We start from the raw sequence: 27,841 nt of genomic DNA, 5'->3' as shown, positions 1-27,841 counted from the left end.
AGTGATGAAAATACTGAATTGGCACCGAGGTCTACGGCCTTTCTACCTTACGCAGAGAGCATATCCAACAATGTTGGTCGTATTTTGCGGAAGAAATGACGTGAAGTGTTTCTTCCGACCTCCATCTAAGATTAAGATCCTTCTAGGTTCCGTCATTGATGCTCTTGATTTGCTTAAGGCTGGTGTCTATCGTATTCCTTGTAGCTGTGGCGTATCGTATATTGGACAGCTGTCTGAACCATTAAGGACAGGTGTCCTACGCGTCACTCACGCATACACCAGCCGAGCAAATCTGCGATTCCAGAACATTGTCTTGGCACCAGTCATTCCATGAAATGTAACAACACCTAGATTCTGGCGTGCACTTACAGCTATTGGGATAGTGTTATTAAGGAAGCTGTCGATATTAATTAATCGACTAATCTTATAAATAGAGATGGAGGCTTTTGTTTAAATTATGCGTGAAATCGTGCCCTCCCTCTCGTCAAGAAACACAGGGACGGTTTAATAATACCTCACCCGTTATTTAGGAATTGTCACTAACGATAAATCCTGGCGTCGATAATAATATATGGTTTCTGTGATGGTGTTAAGTGTTTACAGTGTGCATGTGTGTTATCGTTCCAGAGTTTCTGTGCAAACCGAGGTTTTAAATTGGCTGGCACAGTAGTTACTTGCCGCTGTTTTCCCTTGAAGGTGACGATGTGATCATATGTCTAAACATCGGCGTTGTCGATGGCTTCACCAGGCTGAATTCCCGTAAGTTATTTGAACATTGTATACGCCGTGAGAAACACTCAGGTGTCAGATTCCATGCATGTTAGTAACGTCCCTACACTCAGAGATGAGATGAACGGAAGAGACAAAGTGTCAGCGACTTCGGCAGTGACTCGCCAAATGTGTTTAAGGTAATCTCGCTTACACAAACACAACGACAGTGTAGGTAAATGCTTCTCAAACACATAAATTAAGTTAGTTTTACTTTCCGTATATTTGCTAATCTTGAAGATTTTGCGTATTTCCACTCAATAATGTCTTATGCAGTAATTTTCTAGGGGAAATCTTCACTTAGAAAGAAAGTGTTGATTGCGAAAAACACACAGTAAGAATAATATGTAGAAATCTTGTAGGTACGTCTTCAAGGAGTTAGGCATTTAACTGCAGCATCACAGTACATAACACCTATTCGCTAATGAGCATCGTCATAAATAACCCATCATAATTTGAGAAAAACAGTGATGTACCCACCTGAAACACAAGAGGAAAAAATTGGCCGACTGCGAGTAGGACTTGGAACACTGAGATACAGGTCCATTGATCGTGACCGGGCCAAATATGTCACGAAACAAGCGTCAAAAGAAAAAACTACAAAGAACAATACTTGTCTACCTTGAAGGGGGAAACCAGATGGCGTATGGTTGTCCCGCTAGATGGCACTGCCATAGGTCAAACGGATATCAACTGAGTTTTTTTTTAAATAGGAGCCCCATTTTTTATTACATATTCGTGTAGTACGTAAAAAAATATGAATGTTTTAGTTGGACCACTTTTTTCGCTTTGTGATAGATGGCGCTGTAATAGTCAAAAACATATGGCTCATAATTTTGGACGAACAGTTGGTAAAAAATAGGTTTTTTAAATTAAAATACAGAACGTAGGTACGTTTGAACATTTTATCTCGGTTGTTCCAATGTGATACATGTACCTTCGTGAACTTATCATTTCTGAGAACGCATGCTGTTACACCGTGATTACCGTAAATACCACATTAATGCAATAAATGCTCAAAATGATGTCCGTCAACCTCAATGCATTTGGCAATACATGTAACGACATTCCTCTCAAAAGCGAGTTGTTCGCCTTCCGTAATGTTCAAATGGTTCAAATGGCTCTGAGCACTATGGGACTTAACTTCTGAGGTCATCAGTCCCCTAGAACTTAGAACTACTTAAACGTAACTAACCCAAGGACATCATACACATCCATGCCCGAGGCAGACAGTAGCGCCTAGAACCGCTCGGCCACCCAGGCCGGCTTCCGTAATGTTCGCACATGCACTGACAATGGGCTGACGCATGTTGTCAGCGATGTCGGTGGATCACGATGGCAAATATCCTTCAACTTTCCCCACAGAAAGAAATCCGGGGAATCCGATGAACGTACGGGCCATTCGGTGCCATACGGGTGCTTCGACGACCAATCCACCTGTCATGAAATACGCTTTTCAGTACCGTTTCAACCGCAAGCGAACTATGTGCCTGACATCCATCATGTTGGAAGTACATCGCCATTCTGTCATGGAGTGAAACATCTTGTAGTAACATCGGTAGAACATTACGGAGGAAATCAGCATACATTGCAGCATTTAGATTGCCATCGATAAAATGGGGGCCAATTATCCTTCCGCCGGCCGAAGTGGCCGTGCGGTTGAAGGCGCTGCAGTCTGGAACCGCGAGACCGCTACGGTCGCAGATTCGAATCCTGCCTCGGGCATAGATGTTTGTGATGTCCTTAGGTTAGTTAGGTTTAACTAGTTCTAAGTTCTAGGGGACTAATGACCTCAGCAGTTGAGTCCCATAGTGCTCAGAGCCATTTGAACCATATCCTTCCTCCCATAATGCCGCACCATACATTAACCCGCCAAGATCGCTGATGTTCCACTTGTCGCAGCCATTGTGGATTTTCCGTTGCTCAGTAGTGCATATTATGCCGGTTTACGTTACCGCTATTGGTGAATGACGCTTCGTCGCTAAATAGAACACATGCAAAAAATCTGTCATCGCCCCATATTTTCTCTTGCGCCCAGTGGCAGAACTGTACACGACGTTCAAAGTCGTCGACATGCAATTCCTGGTGCATAGAAATATGGTACGGGTGCAATCGATGTTTATGTAGCATTCTCAACACCGACGTTTTTGAGATTCCCGAGTCTCGCGCAGTTTGTCTGCTACTGATGTGCGGATTAGTCGCGACAGCAGCTAAAACACCTACCTGGGCATCATCATTTGTTGCAGGTCGTGGTTGACGTTTCACTTGTGGCTCAACACTTCCTGTTTCCTTAAATAACTTAACTATCCGGCGAACGGTCCGCACGATTGGATGATGTCGTCCAGGATACCGAGCAGCGTACACAGCACACGCCCGTTGGGCATTTTGATCACAATACCAAAGCATCAACACGATATCGACCTTTTACGCAATAGGTAAACGGTCCATTTTAACACGGGTAATGTATCACGAAGCAAATACCGTCCGCACTGGCGGAATGTTACGTGATACCACGTACTTGTACGTTTGTGACTATTACAGCACCATCTATCATAAAGCGAAAAAAGTGGTCCAACTAAAACATTCATATTTCTTTACGTACTACACTAATATGTAATAAAAATGGGGGTTCCTATTTTAAAAAACCGCAGTTAATATCCGTTTGACCTATGGCAGCGCCATCTAGCGGGCCAACCATAGCGTCATCTGGTTGCCCCCTTCAAGCTAGACGAGTTTCGTTCTTTGTAGTTTTTTCGTTTGACGCTTATTTCTTGAGGCCCGGTCACTATCAATGGACCACCCTGTATACAGGGTATTACAAAAATGTACGGCCAAACTTTCAGGAAACATTCCTCACACACAAATAAAGAGAAGATGTTATGTGGACATGTGTCCGTAAACGCTTAATTTCCATGTTAGAGCTCATTTTAGTTTCGTCAGTATGTACTGTACTTCCTCGATTCACCGCCAGTTGGCTCAATTGAACGAAGGTAGTGTTGACTTCGGTGCTTGTGTTGACATGCGGCTCATTGCTCTACAGTACTAGCATCAAGCACATCAGTACGTAGCATCAACAGGTTAGTGTTCATCACGAACGTGGTTTTGCAGTCAGTGCAATGTTTACAAATGCGGAGTTGGCAGATGCCCATTTGATGTATGGATTAGCACGGGGCAATAGCCGTGGCCCGGTACGTTTGTATCGAGACAGATTTCCAGAACGTAGGTGTCCCGACAGGAAGACGTTCGAAGCAATTGATCGGCGTCTTGGGGAGCACGGAACATTCCAGCCTATGACTCGCGACTGGGGAAGACCTAGAACGACGAGGACACCTGCAACGGACGAGGCAATTCTTCGTGCAGTTGACGGTAACACTAATGTCAGCGTCAGAGAAGTTGCTGCTGTACAAGGTAACGTTGCCCACGTCACTGTATGGAGAGTGCTACGGGATAACCAGTTGTTTCCGTACCATGTACAGCGTGTGCAGGAACTATAAGCAGCTGATAGGCCTCCACGGGTACACTTCTGCGAATGGTTCATCCAACAATGTGTCAATCCTCATTTCAGTGCAAATTACGAGAATCCGCACGCAATTGTGTAATCACGTCATCAACACAGACTTTCTGTGAACGTTTGGGCAGGCATTGTTGGTGATGTCTTGATTGGGCTCCATGTTCAAATGGTTCAAATGGCTCTGAGCACTATGGGACTCAACTACTGTGGTCATAAGTCCCCTAGAACTTAGAACTACTTAAACCTAACTAACCTAAGGACAGTACACAACACCCAGCCATCACGAGGCAGAGAAAATCTCTGACCCCGCCTGGAATCGAACCCGGGAACCCGGGCGTGGGAAGCGAGAACGCTACCGCACGACCACGAGATGCGGGCAGGCTCCATGTTCTTCCACCTACGCTGAATGGAGCACGTTATCATGATTTCGTACGGGATACTCTACCTGTGCTGCTAGAACATGTGCCTTTACAAGTACGACACAACATGTGGTTCATGCACGATGGAGCTGCTGCACATTTCAGTCGAAGTGTTCGTACACTTCTCAACAACAGATTCGGTGACCGATGGATTGGTAGAGGCGGACCAATACCATGGCCTCCACGCTCTCCTGACCTCAACCCTCTTGACTTTCATTTATGGGGGCATTTGAAAGCTCTTGTCTACGCAACCCCGGTACCAAATGTAGAGACTCTTCGTGCTCGTATTGTGGACGGCTGTAATACAACACGCCATTCTCCAGGGCTGCATCAGCGCATCAGGGATTCCATGCGACGGAGGGTGGATGCATGTATCCTCGCTAACGGAGGACATTTTGAACATTTCCTGTAACAAAGTGTTTGAAGTCACGCTGGTACGTTCTGTTGCTGTGTGGTTTCATTCCATGATTAAAGTGATTTGAAGAGAAGTAATAAAATGAGCTCTAACGCGGAAAGTAAGTGTTTCCGGACACATGTCCACATAACATATTTTCTTTCTTTGTGTGTGAGGAATGTTTCCTGAAAGTTTGGCCGTACCGTTTTGTAACACCCTGTAATATATATATATATATATATATATATATATATATATATATATATATATATATATATATATATATATATCTTCAAAATCAAAGAGATCCTCGATTCCTAGGAGAACAACAAGAAGCGAACAGGGGACTTCAGCTTATATATGTGGAGAGAAGTTTTATTAAAACTTTTTTATTTACTTACTAAAACACGACTACAACTTACATTTCATGTTTCATACAATAATCTTCGTCTATTATGCTTTTGACTGACGATGAATGCAATGAATATTCAAATGGCAAAAGAAAGTTTTATGTAATATAATTACAACTCAACAAGTTTCACATTTTTTCTTAACTTGTACTATCAATCTTTGCCTGTTACCGAATTTCATGTTTCTAGATCAACAGGAAGTTTGCTGTAGGTTGTGATGAGTGAGTTTACGAGTATCAAAATATGTGACTTAAATGACCGAATGTTTACATTGCCTTAGGAGGTTAAATTTTTACACCGGCACCGGATCACGGACTTTAGTATGTGACGTAAATGTGAACTTTCTAAGCCAGACTGTTCAAGAGAAAAAGGGGTCCTAAAAGACGGACGCACAGACAGAGGGATGAAAATGAAAAAAAAGAATGTTCGTGTATTGTAATTACAAATTAACAATTTTCCGATTATTCCTGTGTATCTACTGTGTAACCTTGCTTATTGCGAAATTTGACGATTCTAGGTTATCGGGAAGCATGCTATAGGTCTTGATGATTTATTTAAAAAATGGTTCAAATGGCTCTGAGCACTATGGGACTTAACATCTTAGGTCATCAGTCGCCTAGAACTTAGGACTAATTAAACCTAACTAACCTAAGGACATCACACACATCCATGTCCGAGGCAGGAATCGAACCTGCGACCGTAGCAGTCGCGGGGTTCCGGACTGAGCGCCAAGAACCGCGAGACCACCGCGGCCGCCGGTGATTTATTTATCGAGCGTAAAAAAATGCGACATAAAAGGCCGTATCTTTTAATTGAAGTCACTTAGAAGCTTAAAATACACCGTCAAGGGACCATAGTCTTAATATGAGACGTAAATTTGAACTTGATACGTGAGCCCGTTCCCGAGAGAGAGGGCTATTAACATTAGGGCGGGCAGACGGATGGACGGACAACAGAGCGGTCGTGTAACGGCTCCGTTTTCACGTATTGAGACATGGAGCCCTAAAAATGTCCTTTTTACCCGTTATTAAAGCTGGCAGTGGCTCAGAAATGAGTTGAACATGCAGCAACAAAAATTTTTGATCATTTGCCCAGTAATATAAAATGCCTGGCAGGCAGCAAAGCAACTTTTAAATCTAATCTAAACTCATTTATTTTGAACAAGTCTTTTTATTCTATGGACAAATTTATATTTAAAAGCTGATATTCCATAAAAAACCATCCCCGGTTTTTAAGTATTATTGCAGGAGTAGAACCAAAAAATTATGATTTAAAGAATTACAGACGAATGGAAAAACTGGTAGAAGCCGACCTCGGGGAAGATCAGTTTGGATTCCGTAGGAATGTTGGAACACGTGAGGCAATACTGACCCTGCGACTTATCTTAGAAAATAGATTAATGAAAGGCAAACCTACGTTTCTAGCATTTGTATACTTAGAGAAAGCTTTTGACAAGGTTGACTGGAATACTCTCTTTCAAATTCTAAAGGTGGCAGGAGTAAAATACAAGGAGCGAAAGGCTACTTACAATTTGTACAGAAACCAGATGGCAGTTATAAGAGTCGAGGGGCATGAAAGGGAAGCTGCGGTTGGGAAGGGAGTGAGACAGGGTTGTAGCCTCTCCCCGATGTTATTCAATCCGTATATTGAGCAAGCAGTAAAGGAAAGAAAAGAAAAATTCGGAGTAGGAATTAAAACCCATGGAGAAGTAATAAAAACTTTGAGGTTCGCCGATGACATTGTAATTCTGTCAGAGACAGGAAAGGACCTGAAAGAGCAGTTGAACGGAATAGACAGTGTCTTGAAAGGAGGATATAAGATGAACATCAACAAAAGCAAAACGAGAATAATAGAATGTAGTCGAATTAAATCGGATGATGCTGTCGGAATTAGATTAGGAAATGAGACGCCTAAAGTAGTAAATGAGTTTTGCTATTTGGGGAGCAAAATAACTGATGGTCGCAGTAGAGAGGATATAAAATGTAGACTGGCAATGGCAAGGAAAGTGTTTCTGAAGAAGAGAAATTTGTTAATATCGAGTCTAGATTTAAATGTCAGGAAGTCGTTTCTGAAAGTATTTGTATGGAATTGAAACATGGACGATAAATAGTTTGGACAAGAAGAGAATAGAAGCTTTCGAAATGTGGTGCTAAAGAAGAATGCTGAAGATCAGATGGGTAGATCACATAACTAAAGAGGAGGTATTGAATAGGATTGGTGAGAAGAGAAATTTGTGGCACAACTTGACAAGAAGAAGGGATCTGTTGGTAGGGCATATTCTGAGGCATCAAGGGATCACCAATTTAGTATTGGAGCTCAGCGTGGAGGGTAAAAATCGTAGAGGGAGACCAAGAGATGAATACACTAAACAGATTCAGAAGGATGTAAGTTGCAGTAGGTACTGAGAGATGAAGAAGCTTGCACAGGATAGAGTAGCATGAAGAGCTTCATCAGACCAGTCTCTGGACTGAAGACCACAACAACAACACTACATACGTGTAAATGCGAGTATGTTGTAATGTGACTCATTCCACATCATTCCCATAAGAGAATCATTCGAATGGTATATGGAACATGTAACTAACTAACCGAGCAAGGACTCACAGACGTGGGTGATGGCGATCGAGAAGACCAGATCTTTTGTCATGCGATTTCCATCTTTTCGGCAAGCCGATGGGGGGGGGGGGGAGGGGGCGTACGGTGAGGGCAATGAGGATGTTTAAACAGCGGTTCTCAAATGGTACTCTGACCAAGGAGTGGATTTCTGTCGTGGAGTAGCAGAACTATTGGTACAGCAGCGTTGCGACCATTGATACTATTGAAAAATAGTGTCATGTATCTTTGTCCCTTTGAAACGTTGTGCAACAGTCAATAAAAGTTGCACGGTCTGCCATAGTAATGTGTAACTTACTTTTTAAAGTTCCCTCGTACGTAACGGTCATCTACGAGCAACATTCACCGATAAGCCAAAACATTATGACCTTTCACTTAACAGCGTTTTAGTCCACCGAAGACGACTCAACAGTGAGTCTGCGTACCATGGTTTCGCCAAATCTTTGGTAGGTTTCTGCTGGTATGTGGCACCTGATAGCTGCACACACAGGTCAGACATTTACCCGTAAATTACGGGCTGGTGGATTGTGGTCGCTTTGCTACCACCCGACCCAATACCGACCCAGATGAGTTGCATTGGATTCTGATCAGGCAAGTTTTATGACGAGGAAGTCAATGTGAATTGACTACCATGCTCCGCGACGCCCCTTTAGTGGCAACTGTAACTGTTTTATATTCTGGACATCAGCAGCTTTTGAAAGGCGTGATATAAGGAAAAATTCCCCTAACAGCTGGTAAAATTGTTGTTTTTTATGTTAGTATAAAAGGGAAAATGGACAGTTCATGTTGAATAACCAATTAGAATTAAAGCATTCTGGCTAATTTTGATTGTTCATACGATTAGGTATAGTATTAGTACGTCATAATATTCCGTATTCTTCTCGCTTGTATAGGTAGTTACCCAACGCTCCCAGTCATGAGTATATTACGTCACATTGACCACATGGATAGCCAGCAAGCTAGTCTCTCTTAGTCGTTCGTGTGGGCCGTTTTTGCTTTTTTCCCAGTGCCGGGTCGCCCGGCTGTCACACCTGTAAGACGCTGCCACCTGATACATTCCATACAGTAATATGCATAGTGCCGCGACCAATCGTGTTAGCAGTGACAATTTTCTATCACCAATCCGGCTCTTTTAAAAATTCTTAGCGTCCTCTGACTATAAAATATTTCTCGTTTTTCTTTTAGATGCAGGCAAATTTTTAAAACTTTTCTCTGTAACCGCAAGTTTCACCTATCAGCGTTTTGTCTTAAATATATGGAGGAAGTCTTCGTTACTTTTCGTTCGCCAAGTATTGACAAAATTCACTGAATAGTGAATTTCGACTAGTAACTATGGATATACTTATGACCTTTTAACGTTTGAGTATATTTTAGAGATTTCTTCATTAATTTTAATATCTCTCAAAACGTGGTGTCACTGTACTTGCGCGTTACCATGTTGGTTGCGCCTGATGATGCAGCTTTAGACTGCGAAACCGGTCGTTTTGTAATGATCAACATTTTTAACAGCTGTTAGCGGAATTCTACATAACATCAAACTGTAGTGCGATTCTGGCATGAAAAAAGAGACTATTATTGTACACTGTGTTACTGTTCGCTGTAAATTTTCTGAGTGATACTTAATATGTGTGAGCTTCGCTTAAGAGTCCTACAAGAAAACCGTAAGTAAAAATTTTGTTCCAAATTAAATAATTCCTCGTGTTTACATGTTACAGTAACGGCAACAAAATAATGCGCAAACTTCACACGTAGCAGATATTACTCAAAAATCTCAAAATATACTATTACGCAGTTGAGTATGGAAGTGATTTCCCGAGGCGCGTTGTGCAATAAACAAAAGGAAATTGTGACTGGCCGCTGCAAAAGTTGCTTCATAATCAGAAAACTCGTCTGACAACCAAATAAAACTTTGTCATTATTAGAAACAGGCTGGCAGCGTCGACAATTTAAAGTCATTGAGTTTTCAACATTCTAAAATTGTGCCCAATTTTATTTTTTACCTTCTACACTTTTAATAGCTGCACTCCCATTTTAACTAGTTACGTATCTTATAGCATATACCTTCTTTAACGTCCCCGTTGGGCTGGTAAGGGTTTTGCATATATGTTGTTTTCATCTCGCACTTTGTCCACTGAAATTTTAGCATCTATCTGGAGCAACATTGCGTTTTACAAATGTACGAATCATTGCCAGACGTGGAAGAGATAGATAGACAAAGGTCCTTTCGACTGGACATTAGATCCTGGTCTTTTATATTCGTGGTCTGACACGAACTCATTGAGCTACAGAACCATGTAAAAATGCAATATATAATCTCGAAAGAGGTACTGAATATTAATAATTGAGTCATAAAAACAGTTTACTGGTCTTTGTGTGTAGGTTAGCTGAGTACTAAAGCTGGATGGAGAACGAAAGAGTCCGCAGCTCGTGGTCGTGCGGTTGCGTTCTCGCTTCCCACGCCCGGGTTCCCTGGTTCGATTCCCGGCGGGATCAGGGATTTTCTCTGCCTCGTTATGACTGGGTGTTTATGACGTCCTTAGTACTAAAGCTGGATGGAGAACGAAAGAGTCCGCAGCTCGTGGTCGTGCGGTTGCGTTCTCGCTTCCCACGCCCGGGTTCCCTGGTTCGATTCCCGGCGGGATCAGGGATTTTCTCTGCCTCGTTATGACTGGGTGTTTATGACGTCCTTAGGTTAGTTAGGTTTAAAAAGTTTCAAGTTCTAGGGGACTGATAACCATAGCTGTTAAGTCCCATAGTGCTGAGAGCCATTTGAACCATTTGAGCCAGAACGAAAGAAATAAACAGAAGATTAACAATACCCTCGAGTGCTTGTAGTAAACTGAATAAGTGCTTTAAAAATAAGCTTTCGGTATGTCTGAAACGGAAAGAGTGTATGTTACCAATATTGACCAACAGCAGTGGGACATGGACTTCTAATGCGAAAGCCGACCAAGAACTTTGCGTCCGACAGATAGCAGAAAGCTCACTCGGGTGGATGTCATAATTATAATTAATATAGAACATGAAAATTATATTCAAACTGTGTGCTGGACCGAGACTCGAACTCGGGAGCTTTGCCATTCGCAGACAAGTGCTCTACTGACTGAGCTAACCAAGCACGACCAACGACACGTCCTCACAGCTTCATTTCCGCCAGTACCTCGTCTCCTACCTTCCAAACTTCACATAAGTTCTCCTGCGAAACTTGCGGGACTAGCACTCCTTGAGAAAAGGATATTGCGGAGACATGGTTCAGCCTCGGTCTGGGGTATGTTCCCGGAATTAATTTTTCACTCTGCAGCGGAGTGTGCGCTGATATGAAACTTCCTGGCTGATTAAAACTGAGTACCGGACCGAGACTCCAACTCGTGACCTTCACTGTTGGCTGGCAAGAGCTCAATTGGTAGGAATATAGAATCTTCTTGTTGCCCTTCACCGACAGTTTGGAGGCTATCTTGCGTCAAAAGGGCAAACTGAGCTATGCTCGACACATGCTTTCTAAATGCGTGCTGATTTGTGGACACAAGTTTTTCTCTTTCAAGGAAATTTACCATATTCAACTCAGAATATGCTCAAGAATTCTACAGCAGAATATGCTCAAGAATTCTGCAGCAAACCGACATTAAGGATATTGTATACTTATATGGATATGGTGTCTGGTCTTTCGGACATGTCCGAAAAAACAGACACCATACCCATATAAGTATATAGTTCTGGCAATACCGGCCATGACCTTCTTCTTGTGTGCGGACGCACACATATTCCCCGAACTCTTACGGGACTTGGTAAGAATGTCTTCCACGAGTAATGAGTGTGTTGGGGTGGGACACTACGAATGTAGTGTGTGGACATACAAGGTGAGAATGTGGGTCTCGCGGGAGGCGTGAGCGAGATAGTCCCTGCAGTCGCACTAGCCTCTGTGCCCTCGGTGGCTCAGATGGATAGAGCGTCTGCCATGTAAGCAGAGATCCCGGGTTCGAGTCCCGGTTGGGGCACACATTTTCACCTGTCCCCGTTGATATATATCAATGTTCCTCAGCAGCTGAAGGTATTAATACACTCCTGGAAATGGAAAAAAAGAACACATTGACACCGGTGTGTCAGACCCACCATACTTGCTCCGGACACTGCGAGAGGGCTGTACAAGCAATGATCACACGCACGGCACAGCGGACACACCAAGAACCGCGGTGTTGGCCGTCGAATGGCGCTAGCTGCGCAGCATTTGTGCACCGCCGCCGTCAGTGTCAGCCAGTTTGCCGTGGCATACGGAGCTCCATCGCAGTCTTTAACACTGGTAGCATGCCGCGACAGCGTGGACGTGAACCGTATCTGCAGTTGACGGACTTTGAGCGAGGGCGTATAGTGGGCATGCGGGAGGCCGGGTGGACGTACCGCCGAATTGCTCAACACGTGGGGCGTGAGGTCTCCACAGTACATCGATGTTGTCGCCAGTGGTCGGCGGAAGGTGCACGTGCCCGTCGACCTGGGACCGGACCGCAGCGACGCACGGATGCACGCCAAGACCGTAGGATCCTACGCAGTGCCGTAGGGGACCGCACCGCCACTTCCCAGCAAATTAGGGACACTGTTGCTCATGGGGTATCGGCGAGGACCATTCGCAACCGTCTCCATGAAGCTGGGCTACGGTCCCGCACACCGTTAGGCCGTCTTCCGCTCACGCCCCAACATCGTGCAGCCCGCCTCCAGTGGTGTCGCGACAGGCGTGAATGGAGGGACGAATGGAAACGTGTCGTCTTCAGCGATGAGAGTCGCTTCTGCCTTGGTGCCAATGATGGTCGTATGCGTGTTTGGCGCCGTGCAGGTGAGCGCCACAATCAGGACTGCATACGACTGAGGCACACAGGGCCAACACCCGGCATCATGGTGTGGGGAGCGATCTCCTACACTGGCCGTACACCACTGGTGATCGTCGAGGGGACACTGAATAGTGCACGGTACATCCAAACCGTCATCGAACCCATCGTTCTACCATTCCTAGACCGGCAAGAGAACTTGCTGTTCCAACAGGACAACGCACGTCCGCATGTATCCCGTGCCACCCAACGTGCTCTAGAAGGTGTAAGTCAACTACCCTGGCCAGCAAGATCTCCGGATCTGTCCCCCATTGAGCATGTTTGGGACTGGATGAAGCGTCGTCTCACGCGGTCTGCACGTCCAGCACGAACGCTGGTCCAACTGAGGCGCCAGGTGGAATTGGCATGGCAAGCCGTTCCACAGGACTACATCCAGCATCTCTACGACCGTCTCCATGGGAGAATAGCAGCCTGCATTGCTGCGAAAGGTGGATATACACTGTACTAGTGCCGACATTGTGCATGCTCTGTTGCCTGTGTCTATGTGCCTGTGGTTCTGTCAGTGTGATCATGTGATGTATCTGACCCCAGGAATGTGTCAATAAAGTTTCCCCTTCCTGGGACAATGAATTCACGGTGTTCTTATTTCAATTTCCAGGAGTGTATAATTCTAATTTCGTTAAGGATATTGGTCTGTGGTTTTGTTGGTCCGTTCTTTTACCTTCTTATTTGTTAGAGTGACCTGCGCTTTTTTCCAGTCCCTTGGGACTCTGCAGTGGGCGAGACGTAGATGATTAAGGCAGGGTTCTCATTCAAATGAGAAAAAAATAGGCAAAGTTTGGAAATTATTTTGAGGCATTGAAAAGACATACAAAGGATATTTTTGGGGATTATGATTGATCTTGCTTTGAACTTTATTTTAAATTTTCAGTTCAAAAAAAGGCAAAATTGCGCCCTTAATTATGGTTTGATCAAATCTGAAGTACGCAGACTATGTGGAGTGTAGCCCTTCAGGAGCTATCTGTTTCATACTTTATGGCTTTACAAAAATACTTAATATTAACAAATTTCATGTATTATAGGTATAAACTCCCAAGAAAAGGGTTTACTATTCGGGGGTCGAAGTTAGAAGTTAAAAGGGTGAACCGTTTTTATTTTATGCTGCACGCAGTTTTGAAAAATCGTTTCACGAGAAAAACCTGTTTAAAGTTTAGGTAAAACCGTTATGTGTCTTATTAGTTCAATTTACATAAAAACTACATGTTATTATATACTTTTGATGCTGCTGAACAGAAATATGAAGTTAGATTTTCAAAATTCAAAATGGCTAATCCAATTTGGCGGACCAAAAATTATGCTTTGACAAAAAGTTGACAAAAAAAGTGCTTTCGTTACTTATGTTTAGTCTGCAGTTCCAGAACCATGTATCAGCCCTCCTTCTAGCTAGAATTGTTCCTGGCGAGCAGTTCCCTCGTTCTCCTTGGTGAGAAAAGCCGATCCGGCTGAGCTGGATATGCTGCGTTCGGCAGCCTGCTAATATGTGTGCATGCATTGTGCAGTATAAATCATTGTGTGAACATGCGTCATGGCACGACAAGTTCTGTATCTGATACGGGAAAAAAGGAAAAATGAATTGATTGTTGGTGTTAATAACTATCATCCTCCTTTGCCTCCTCTGCATTACTGCAGATGACGTGTCATTGAGCAAATTTGTTCTGTGCATGCAGTACACGTGAGGCGTCTAGTTGCTTCCACTGCACTGTGTGGAATACGAAGGTTCTGTTATAGTTCACTAACCTGCTGTCTTCAAGTTGACGCCCCAGCGCAGAAAACAGCACATAGGTCGTAGGTTCTGTATCTTGAGACTGAAACTGACTTTTAGCGAGGTTCTGATCTGAAATAATGTATCACTTCTTAGGGATGCCACTCGCGTGTTTTAATTTAGCCACACGAGAAGACTACATCATCTTAATACAACACCTTCTGACACACCAAAGCACATGATCAAACAAAATGTTTACGAAAATGTATCTTTACACTATTTGCGGCACGTGTCTGTGCCTCACGACTACCGGAGAGAATCTTTTAATACTGAATACTGGCAAACACATCCTGCCACAGACAACATGACTGTACATCTCGACTGCCTAATCCAGAGTGACGAACAGGAACTTAAATAAAAATTGGAAACACATCCTACGACAGGCAACATGTCTGTTCTTCTCGACTGCCTAATCCAGAGTCACGAACAGCCCGAAAAACTTCGCGCGCCATACCAGAAAAGGCGTGACCCGAACGCTTCCGAAGTGCTTCGTCTGCAATTTCGTCAGTGTTTTGTTTTTGATTTAAATTGTTTTTAACAATTCTAAAATGACTGATTGATAGTCAGCTGTTGAAAGATATTTATATAAAAAAGTGAAGTCGTTCCAATGAGTTGTTTCACTAATAATAATAACAACTATACTTTAACGTTTTGGCGCCCTTTCTCCGAACACAGCTGCCAATCACAGAGCAGTAGCATTATGCAGGCGGTCTTTCTCACGGGAATGGTACCGAATCTAACATCTGTCACAGGTACCTCACACCACCTTCGTCATCTATATACTTCTTGCATCTCCACTGCTCTGGGAACAGCTTCTTGGAGCCTAATATGATGGCTGACTGAGCCAGAAATATTACACTGAGCCGTGCGTCTCCAGCTGAGATCGTCTCACGGAGGCCGTGACATTGCTTCGAACAGTGGGCTGTAGAAACTTCTGTAACGCACGGATTAAAAAATCTTCTGGACACATACCTTTCAAAAAATGCAATAAAGAGGAAATCAAATTTTCAATAATTTTGAATGAGAGCTTGGCCTTAATGCACGCTAAGTAAGGGTCCACTAACGAAGAGTACTCTCTGTAAAAGCGAACTGGGGTTCCCTTCTGACTTGGCGACTTATTTGGTTTGGCTGCTTCAGATGCTTTCCACCATCATTTAAACAATATTTCTAAATAAGTAACTCACTGCTTAATCTCTGCCTGTACTGCTACCTACCTTGTGCGGTTGCGCTGAAATTCTAATCATTCGTATATCCAAGTAAGTAGCACACTTCATAGCCATTTGACGTTTGTTGTACGCCTCTTCTCGGTGTTGCAGTTTTAAACCGCAACACTTCAGCTTCGTTTCATCATTCGTGGCTCACAGTAAGTATGCCATTGTGGCTCAAGTAATATAGAAGGCAACTGATAATTAATCAGCTATGACTTTACTTGCACCACACCGAAATCTGAGGTATGCGGAGCTGACGTTCAGCGTCCCTTGTAGGACTACTGTCGGGCCCTTCAGGTGCGTCAGAAAGCTGTTAGTGAGAGTGCGCCAGGCTGTGTTGAGCGCAGTGCGACTACAGTGGACGTCTTGTGTCTGTTGGCAGCCCACGCGCGACGCGACGGGCGCCGCCATCGCCGTGTTCACCGCGAGGAAGCACTACCCGCAGGAGTCGACGCACCAGACCACGCTGCAGGTAGGTACCGCGCCGCCGCCACCGCTGCTACTCTCTAGGGCTCCGGAGGCGCAAATGCGCACGTACATAAACATCAGCGCTACGCATGAAGTTTAATTAATCATGTAACATCTCATTTCCCGGCCACCCACGTGTGCTAGTCCTCTTGGCTATTGTAGTCGCCTGGGCCAGTATCCAGCTGCAGGGAGAAGGGGGTTTTGTTCAGCCTGGAGCCGATGGGCCAGTCTTCGCCTAATCTTCCTAAATGGGTTGTTGCTGGAACCTACTCGGCTGGCTTACAGGGAGAATAATTTCTCCGTGACGGCCGCTGTTTCCAACATACACTGCAGAAAAGTTCCTAATGTCCTTCCAGGGGGCAGCGCCTTACAGAAGCGCTGTAGCAGCCAGTGGCCAATGCAAATGTCTACATCTCTGCTACGATTCGGTCTGGCAGGAAGGCCTAAACGTTAAATAATGTCGTGGAGCAGTCTGGAACTAGCCAAGTAGAGGAGTCAGCTTGTAGCACTCCTGGGGTTGATGTCGTAAGTTGTCGGCCCTCTGGGACGGAGTTTTAAAGTGGTTATAATTTCGGAAGTCTGATGTTAATGATCCTTCGTTATTTACGGCGTTACGTTTTCAGTACAGAAAGCCTAAAATGCGTTCGAAAGCGTGTTCCAGTGCGCTGGCGTTCATTTCTGCTTAGTCACTTTACTATTTCTCTCGGTGCGCGCTGCGGATTAGACAGTTGGATTGTGTGGGTAGAAAGAGGCCTCAAGGCAAAGCGTGGAGCCATTAGCTAGCTCGAGGTGATGTCGGATAAAAGTGTCAGACTAGGGTATTGTATTGTATGTTCACCGGGGGCCTAGAAACGACGGCGAGGTTCCGTCCCCGCCGCAGCCGCATTGGTCCACAACCCCACGACGACTACCGCAGCCCACTTCACCCCTCCGCCGCCCCACACCGAACCCAGGGTTATTGTGCGGTTCGGCCCCCGGTGGACCCCCAGTCCAGTTCACTCCCCTCTCCCACCTCCCGGGGACCTATCACACCAGACGAGTGTAAGCCCTATGTTTGCGTGGTAGAGTAATGGTGGTGTACGCGTACCTGGAGAACTTGTTTGCGCAGCAATCGCCGACATAGTGTAGCTGAGACGGAATAAGGGGAACCGGAGAGAATTCGCCGTGGCAGATGGAAAACCACCTAAAAACCATCCACAGACTGGCCGGCTCACAGGACCTCGACACAAGTCCGCCGAGCGAATTCGTGCCGGGGACCGAGCGCTCTTTCCCGCCCGGAAAGCCGTGCGTTAGACGGCACGGCTAACCGGGCTGGCTCAGACTAGGGTTAACTGGTGCGAAGAAATAGCATTTGTTTCAGTGCAAATTTGAGTGTGGTGTTTTTGTGTGACAGTTTCCCTGTGTACTGTGAACACGTGTTTCTGTTTGTTGTTGGGATGATAATCGACGAGAGCCACTATTAGCCAATTGGAGGCGGTGAATGTAACTGTTACCTGTGAACATGTTCCACTCTAGTGGTCAGATTCTAAACCTGTCTTTGACTTACCATTAGTAGAGGTGGCCAATAAATACAGTCACACATCTACACGAAATATAACAAAATATTACACATTAGTGTAACCACAATTCAAAAGCATGAAAAACCATATTTTGCAGCTCGGGATGTGCTGGAAGAGTGCCAGTGAGGTCCTGGAAAGTACCGAGAGGGATATGGAGCCATGCCGACTCCAGTGCCATAGCGAGCTGCACTCTGTCGAGGACCAGTGGCAAGAACAACCCGACGGTGGTGGTCCCATAGATTCTAAATTGGATTTAAATCCAGTTAGCTTAGACGTAAACTCATCCTGGTGTTTCCGAACCATGTGTGGCACATTGCGTTGTCCTGCTGGTAGACTCCATCGTGCTGACGAAAAACAGCTGCATGTATGGGTGGATATGATCCCCAAGGATAGATGCGTACTTATGTTGATCCATTGTGCCTTCCAGAATGAAGAGATCACCCAGGGAGTGCCATGAAAACATTCCCCAGACCACAATGCTCCCTACTTCAGCCCGGACCCTTTGCTTTCAGACGTTTCACGTCATACTTGCCAACGGCCATCTGTTCGATGGAGCATACAATTTGATTCATCAGAAAAGGCCACCTGTAGTCACTCATCGGACTTCCAGCTGTGGCACTGGCGTGCAAATTTCAGCCTTTATCGCCGATAAACAGCAGTCACCGTAGGTGCATGAACGAGGCACCTGCTGCGGAGGCCCATATGCAGCAACGTTCAGTGAATGGTCGTTGAAGAAACAATTCTCGAGGCCCCTTGGTTCATCTGTGCGGTCATGTGCACAACAGCTGCACATCTATTCCCCCCTGTCAGTCCCTGTCGTCTGCGGCCCGTGGTGTACCACAATCGTCTCAGTGCCATGTTTGGATAGCACCATTTTGCCAAGCACGATACACTTTAACCAAGACAGCATGTGAACAGTTTACAAACTTAGCTGTTCCGGAAATGCTTCTGTGCTTAGCCCGAAAGCCAATGATCATGTCCATTCGGACGTCGGATGCCGTGTGACTAGCGCCTCGCGTCGAGTAGACCGTTCGCCGGGTGCAAGTCTTTGGATTTGACGCCAGTTCGGCGACTTACGCGTCGATGGGGATGAAATGATGATTAGGACAACAAAACAGCCAGTTCCTGAGCGGGGAAAATCTCCAACCCAGCCGGGAATCGAATCTAGGCCCTTAGGATTGACATTGTGTCGCGCTGACCACTCAGCTAGCGGGGGCGGACGGATGTCAGATAAATCACTCCGTTTCCACATTACGGAACCGACTGCACTGTTTTCCGCGTTCCTCCGATACGCTTTATATACTCTCCACTTCTAGTGCTGCTACCTGCCGCGTGTGTTTGTTGAACGTTTATGATCAACATAGGCGGTAATCGCATTAATGAGACTTGCTACGTCGAGCTATTGTCGTCATCACAGCCTTCCATATTGAGGTTGATAAGTCTGTAAATAGATTGAATCTCTGGGGCGAAGCTGTGAGTGCGGCTGCTTAAAGAGATGCACGGGCCAATCAGACTCGCAGCAGTAGGTCATGTGATGTTAGCGTCCTCTGGTGGTCCGCCCCCAGTAGCTGAGTGCTCAGCGCGGCGGAATGTCAATCCTAAGGGCCCGGGTTCGATTCCCGGCTGGGTCGGAGATTTTCTCCGCTCAGGGACTGGGTGTTGTATTGTCCTAATCATCATCATTTCATCACCATCGACGCGCAAGTCGCCGAAGTGGCGTCAAATCGAAAGACGGCACCAGGCGAACGCTCTACTCGAAGGGAGGCCGTAGTCACACCACATTATATTATTATAGCGTCCTCTGGTGGCGTGTATTCGTGCCGCCTCCCATCAGAGAGAGCGACCAATGGAAGAGCGGCTTCGCCCAGCGGCACGCTGGCAACAGGTTTAAAAGTGCCGTCTCGCACGTCTCTGTGAGCGACTTGAAAACTATTGACAACTACAGAGTTTTTAGTTAGTGACTTTGGAGTGGTGAGAAGTGTAACCATCCAACTTACGTTGTCGACTCGTATTTAGACTGATTCATATTTGCAGCAGTGCAGAGAATTAATTTGGGTCCGCCAAAAAACGTTTCGGATTAAATCTGTGGGGATTTCAGTATCTGCTCCTGTGACGTTTTGGCTCCTTACAAGAATAATTTCCATGGCAGTTCCAAAAAAACACTGGCGTCATCTCGCCCAACTATATATCACTATGAGGGCTCGATCACATACTCGCAAAAGTTTTTAGACGGTAACTACCGCTCGCATTTGCCATTTAGTAGTGTGGACCAAACAGCAGATCTAAAAGAAACTGCAATGCCAGTTTTCACGGTCAGCCTTTACATCCTTGGTGGGTTTAGCTATGTGGGTATTAGGGAGCGAATAACGTCACGTCCCGACGCGTGTGGATTTTCTTCCTTTATGTACGAGCTACTACGCTCTTTGTTTATTGCAACTGTTTCTCCTTTATTTTCTTCCACATTTCTGTCATCATTTCTCCATGTTTCTCTTTTCTGTCCCAGTGGCTCCAATCATCTTCTTCGGTATTTCATGAAAAGCTTTTGAATTGTGCAATTTCTTTGTGAGCGGCAGTCGTTCCTCAGTATCTTGTGGAATAATTCGGAGTTCGTCTATGTCACTTACAATTTCTTCGCGCCATGTGTCACTCCTTTTTAATCATCCGAAATAAGTGAACAGCGTTATTGTCGGTCTGTTGGGACTCATCTTTTAGATGTGACTACAGAAAGCTATTCATGTTTTCCTAATTATGTCTAATTATGTCTGCAAGTTTTTCAGTCTTGGTATACAAATTCACTATTTAACCTCTTCTGTATAGTCTCTCTCTTCTGTCCCTGTAGCTCCAATCATCTTCTTCGGTTTTTCATGAAAAGATTTTGAATTGTGCAATTTCTTTGTGAGCGGCAGTTGTTCCTCAATATCTTGTGGAATAATTCGGAGTTCGTCTATGTCACTTACAATTTATTCGCGCCATGTGTCACTCCTTTTTAATTATCCGAAATAAGTGAACAGCCTTTTTGTCGGTCTGTTGGGACTCATCTTTTAGATGTGACTACAGAAAGCTAATCATGTTTTCCTAATTACGTCTGTAAGTCTTTCAGTCTTGGTATACAAATTCACTATTTAACCTCTTCTGTATTGTTTGCTCTTTGGCTTGTCCCAATATTTTCTTTAGTACTTTTTTTTTCTACGATATCCAGTTCTTCAGTCATCGCCTTTTTCTTTAGAGTTAAACCTGATGTGTTTCTGGGCGAATTACTGTAGTGCACTGTCTAAGCTTAGCATTGAGAGATATTGATTTCTTATTCTAGAAGGTGTAATGGGCATAAGTGCAGAAATTTCTGTTGGTGATGAGGACGGTGCATTGAACAACAAAAAAATGGCTCTGAGCACTATGGGACTCAACTGCTGTGGTCATCAGTCCCCTAGAACTTAGAACTACTTAAACCTAACTAACCTAAGGACATCACACACATCCATGCCCGAGGCAGGATTCGAACCTGCGACCGTAGCAATCGCACGGTTCCGGACTGCGCGCCTAGAACCGCGAGACCACCGCGGCCGGCATTGAACAACATTTTATTAGAATTTACCTCATATGCAGACTAAGAATTGTAGCCATTATAAGTCGTATGTTTTTCGGTTGATTAGTACATCCAAGTACATGTGGCAAAAGCAAGCCATTATGTTTATTTTCCACTATGCAGCAGGTTAGGCGTTGAACTATGGACGCGTGGACACAAAACGGCTAGTCTATACTAACAGACTTAGTCCACTTAGTGATGCAGTAAAACCATGCACAAAACATCACGTCGTAAAGTTTGTGACATATTTATGGGAAGTCTGTTGGATGCAGAGAAAAAAAACATGCAACACACTGATGTGTGTACATATTAAGGCATCGCATTAAAATATCTGCAATGCATCTGTATGCATCTGTATGCATCCTTATTGAGGTAATACGCTGTTTACACCCTCCGAAATTTTCTGTTCGGTTATTCGTCCTAGATATTTGAATGTGTTAGTTTTGTCAGATTTTCTTTACGTTGTTTCCTTTGTCTTGGGAGCTGCCTTAATGCTCGTCATAATTTTTTTTTTACCTTATAGTTTTCAGGAGTAGTCTTATTTCGCCAGATATTATTATTTAAGATAAAGGTACACACGCTACATTAGTCTGAATTCAATAAAAAATATAAAAAGTAATTCAACGTGATAATTATTCATCAAAATACGATCTACAAAATTTTAACATTATATCCAACTGTATATGTACGTAACTAAACAGGAGATAAGATCCTCAAATCTGAAAGGTTGAAACGGCAAACACATTTGCGCGATTACGTATAAACAGTTCAGCTTCCTCAGCTTTTCACGCTTTAAGGTCGTTAAACACTAATCTTCCTTCCTTCCTTCCTTCCTTCCTTCCTTTAAGTTTGAAAATTAACTGCTTCCTTTACCATCTCAGTATGTCTCCAGCTTTAGAAGACGAATCGTTGGACACAGAATAATAGCTTAGACAATGGTCACCAAACATGGTCAGTTCATCCAATATGCTGACAGATTTCAATTTTCTGGACGAAACGTATGCAGCACGACACTGTGATACAGTCTAAACTTGTGTTTACAATACTAGATATTCACACATGTGACCTCCTGGCCGCTTGGCGTCTTAAATTAACTACGTTCAATTTTAAATTATTGTAGGCCTACTTAGATTTTGAACCTAGATTTTGTACAAAATAGTGATGCGGCCCGCATTCACAATATTGTCAGTTATCCGGTCAAGTGTGCCAAAAGTTTGATGACCTCTGCCTTAGACCATAGCTTAGTACCTGCATAACAAAAATAAGCAAGGATCTAACATAATCTCCTGCCAGCCGAGGTGGCCGAGCGGTTTTAGGCACTACAGTATGGAACCGCGCGACCGCTACGGTCGCAGGTTCGAATCCTGCCTCGGTCATGGATGTGTGTGATGTCCTTAGGTTAGTTAGGTTTAAATAGTTCTAAGTTCTAGGGGATTGATGACCTCTGAAGTTAAGTCCCATAGTGCTCAGAGCCATTTGAACGATAATCTCCTATTTACCATGATCTACTGCGATACTCGGACACTACACGTTATGTCATTAATGTAGAGAGCGTTGACGCTTGCCACAGTAAATAGCAGCTCCACTTACGTTGATGATGCTTCGAGACCACATCACATTTCGTTTTGTGCGTGACAGCCACTGCGTAGAAGGGGACTGTGTGGCTGTGGCAGGCGGGAAAGAGGACCTCCAGCTAAACGTGCGGCCAGGCAGGAAGAGATAGCGTGCCGGAAGCTGCCTCTCACTCGAGTACATTCACCCGCACATACTCCGCGGCGACCTCGCAGATCTACGGCACCGTGAGGACACTCTCACATAAGCTCAACGGACGAAAAATTAGTTACCCCAGTGCGCACACACAGATGGATCGCTAAGCCTTTAAGTTACGTCCACATGATGCCTTTTTTGTGTTCAACTTTGCGCATGCGTATAAATTTCCAACGGCGCAACTACAGACGACAGGCAGCTGGCGCCTAAGTTAGTTTGATTGCGTGGTGTGTTGAGTATATGCTGCGAAGAGATTTATGTGCAGTAATCTCTATTGACTCCAACGGAAGCATGCTTTAATTCATAGATTATTAAGGACAAAGAAAAGTCGTATGGATAGCCGCCGCTAAAGATTATTTCAATAAAAATTTGAAATGTGATGCCCTGAGGTCAAATACTAAATAAAAAGTCTCCGTACATATTACAGTAAAGAACAAGACCTCGTTTTTAAGTTTCGAAGTAGGAAAACAAATTTACGAAAAGTGAACATGAATACTGTGGCTGGATATTTGAATATTTATGCTGTGGCGAATTAATAGCACAACAACTGAGGTGCCTGACATCTGAACAAATAAAATGTAGGGGGGTGGGGGTGGTATGTGTAGCTCCTCAACAAAATATTAGAAATACACTCCTGGAAATGGAAAAAAGAACACATTGACACCGGTGTGTCAGACCCACCATACTTGCTCCGGACACTGCGAGAGGGCTGTACAAGCAATGATCACACGCACGGCACAGCGGACACACCAGGAACCGCGGTGTTGGCCGTCGAATGGCGCTAGCTGCGCAGCATTTGTGCACCGCCGCCGTCAGTGTCAGCCAGTTTGCCGTGGCATACGGAGCTCCATCGCAGTCTTTAACACTGGTAGCATGCCGCGACAGCGTGGACGTGAACCGTATGTGCAGTTGACGGACTTTGAGCGAGGGCGTATAGTGGGCATGCGGGAGGCCGGGTGGACGTACCGCCGAATTGCTCAACACGTGGGGCGTGAGGTCTCCACAGTACATCGATGTTGTCGCCAGTGGTCGGCGGAAGGTGCACGTGCCCGTCGACCTGGGACCGGACCGCAGCGACGCACGGATGCACGCCAAGACCGTAGGATACTACGCAGTGCCGTAGGGGACCGCACCGCCACTTCCCAGCAAATTAGGGACACTGTTGCTCCTGGGGTATCGGCGAGGACCATTCGCAACCGTCTCCATGAAGCTGGGCTACGGTCCCGCACACCGTTAGGCCGTCTTCCGCTCACGCCCCAACATCGTGCAGCCCGCCTCCAGTGGTGTCGCGACAGGTGTGAATGGAGGGACGAATGGAGACGTGTCGTCTTCAGCGATGAGAGTCGCTTCTGCCTTGGTGCCAATGATGGTCGTATGCGTGTTTGGCGCCGTGCAGGTGAGCGCCACAATCAGGACTGCATACGACCGAGGCACACAGGGCCAACACCCGGCATCATGGTGTGGGGAGCGATCTCCTACACTGGCCGTACACCACTGGTGATCGTCGAGGGGACACTGAATAGTGCACGGTACATCCAAACCGTCATCGAACCCATCGTTCAACCATTCCTAGACCGGCAAGGGAACTTGCTGTTCCAACAGGACAATGCACGTCCGCATGTATCCCGTGCCACCCAACGTGCTCTAGAAGGTGTAAGTCAACTACCCTGGCCAGCAAGATCTCCGGATCTGTCCCCCATTGAGCATGTTTGGGACTGGATGAAGCGTCGTCTCACGCGGTCTGCACGTCCAGCACGAACGCTGGTCCAACTGAGGCGCCAGGTGGAAATGGCATGGCAAGCCGTTCCACTGGACTACATCCAGCATCTCTATGATCGTCTCCATGGGAGAATAGCAGCCTGCATTGCTGCGAAAGGTGGATATACACTGTACTAGTGCCGACATTGTGCATGCTCTGTTGCCTGTGTCTATGTGCCTGTGGTTCTGTCAGTGTGATAATGTGATGTATCTGACCCCAGGAATGTGTCAATAAAGTTTCCCCTTCCTGGGACAATGAATTCACGGTGTTCTTATTTAAATTTCCAGGAGTGTAGAAACCAAATACACCGACGGTGCAAAAAAAAAAAAAATAAAAAAAAAATCGGAAACATAACCTCCGTTTTGGTGGATTCTGACGTCTATAAAATTCGCAGATTTGTCGAGTCCGAGGTTGTTAATCTACATATCATAATCTTCCATTGTTTTAAGTTGTGTGAACAATTTTTTTTATAAAATAAAATTCAAATGACGCATTGAAAGTTAATGAACCTTCACATAATGACTAAGAATCACCCTAACTAATTTTCAGTCTCAGGAGTAATTACTGTACGCTTTGTTTAGATATGCTAAATAAATAGTTCAAACTGGTATATAAGTCGTCGGTTACTGGCTAACAGAAGTTACTGCCAGTGTTATCACAGCAGTTTTCGAAGCAGAAACTCTGAAGTCTCGCTGTGACGCCTTTTTGAAATTTGGAGACAGAACGTTGTCGTCACATTGTATTTCTCATATCTTTGTATTTAAATACTTCTTTACATGAAGCAGCTTTTACGTTTTCTTTCTTTGTCTTCTTTTTATCACAATTAACGCAGCAAAAGTTCCCAAACAAAGATTAGGATCCGTAGCAGACTCCTTGCGCTGTAATGCAACGTGTGGAAACGAGAACGCCAGCGTACATGCGTTCTTTCCACAAATTTTTGTGCGTTCTCTTTTCTTCCCCTGCGCCTGAAATTGCGCACGATGAAAGAGGCATCGTGTGGACATACCTTTCCGGATGGAGCAGCGATCAAGTCACATGCTCAATCTTACGCGCACTGCCTCTACGTTAGCATAAGGCACTAGCGATCTGTAAGACGTTTATGTCTTAAACGGACATTGGAAGAAAACCTGAGTCACTGTTATATGTAAATTAAAGGTGGAGAGGGAAGAAAGGAAAGGAAAGGAAAGGAAAGGAAAGGAAAGGAGAGGGATCACTGCTATCAGTTGCATTGAGACATTACGCGGAACCGGCGACGATGAGTGAAAATGTGTTCTGGACCGGGATTCGAACCCGGGATCTCCTACTTACTAGGCAGGTGCGGTAACCACTGCACCATCCGCGACACAGTGATGTCGCAACTGCACGGACTATCTCGGCTCGCCTTGCCTCACGGCCGATCCACACTCCCATTGAGTGCCACATATCCACAGTCTGTTTCCTCCATATCCGCTCTTCCGCGATTCTCACAGTAGGTCGGACGTATTTGTACATCCGCACTGAAGAAGATGGCTTCATTGCCCAGCTAGGCCTATTAAATTACATTAATGTGTCATGTCTGTTCTTGTGGACATGTCCACACATTCATATAAGTGTGTGAATGTGTGGACGTGACAAAGTGGCAAAAAGGAGCAGTCGTGTTTTGCCGTGCCCATGGCCATTTGGTGCGTGAAGTTAGTAGATTTGTTGCACAATTCTTGCACCAGTGCCTGTCGGAGCTCCTGAAGTGTCGTAGGGGTTTGAAGACGTGCAGCGATACGTCGACCGAGAGCATCCCAGACGTGCTCGACGGCGTTTAGGTCTGGAGAACAGGCGGGCCACTCCATTCGCCTGATATCTTTTGTTTCAAGGTACTCCTCCACGATGGCAGCTCGGTGGGGCTGTGCGTTATCGTCCATCAGGAGGAAGTTGGGACCCACTGCACCCCTGAAAAGGCGGACATATTGGTGCAAAATGACGTCCCGATACACCCGACCTGTTACAGTTCCTATGTCAAAGACATGCAGGTAGTTACGTGCACCAATCATAATCCCACCCCACACCATCAAATCACGACCTCCATACAGGTCCCTTTCGAGGACATTAAAGGGTTGATATCTGGTTCCTGATTCACGCCAGATGAAAACCCTGCGAGAATCACAGTTCAGACTATACCTGGACTCTTCCGTGAACATAACCACTGTTCCAATGACCATGTACTGTGTTCTTGACACCAGGCTTTACGGCACTCCTGTGACCATGAGTCAGTGGAATGCACCTTGCAGGTCCCCGGGCGAATAAACCATGTGTAGTGTCACTGCCAGACACCACACTTGCTAGGTGGTAGCCTTTAAATCGGCCGCGGTCCGTTAGTATACGTCGGACCCGCGTGTCGCCACTATCAGTAATTGCAGACCGAGCGCCGCCACACGGCAGGTCTAGTCTAGAGAGACTCACTAGCACTCGCCCCACTTGTACAACCGACTTTGCTAGCGATGGTTCACTGTTTACAGTCGCTCTCATTTGCCGAGACGACAGTTTAGCATAGCCTTCAGCTACGTCATTTGCTACGACCTAGCAAGGCGCCATATTCAGTTACTATATGTCTTCTGAATAGATAATATTGTGAATCATGTACCGTCAAGAGCGACGTTCCGCATTAATGGATTAAAGTTAAGTATGAAACTAATTACGTCCGCTTTCTGAATTCTCATTCCTTGTCGTGTTCCAGACCTCACGTCCGTATAGTTCTTCCCTCCTCACGCCA

General features: G+C 45.2%; 1 protein-coding gene across 2 annotated transcripts in view; it reads left to right on the top strand.

Annotated features, from left to right (window-relative positions):
* The window catches only part of LOC126198672 (tyrosine-protein phosphatase non-receptor type 9), an 870,239-nt gene that overhangs the window by 375,690 nt on the left and 466,708 nt on the right, over positions 1–27,841 (top strand). For both annotated transcript variants that reach the window (XM_049935163.1, XM_049935164.1), the window contains exon 3: positions 16,345–16,434. In XM_049935163.1, the coding sequence (XP_049791120.1) occupies positions 16,345–16,434 (90 nt within the window). The remainder of the gene's footprint in view (positions 1–16,344; positions 16,435–27,841) is intronic.

This window comes from Schistocerca nitens, chromosome 8 (assembly GCF_023898315.1).
Source record: "Schistocerca nitens isolate TAMUIC-IGC-003100 chromosome 8, iqSchNite1.1, whole genome shotgun sequence".
Lineage (NCBI taxonomy): Eukaryota > Metazoa > Arthropoda > Insecta > Orthoptera > Acrididae > Schistocerca > Schistocerca nitens.
Note: the sequence above shows the minus strand (reverse complement) of the source record. Positions and strands in the feature narration are given on the sequence as shown.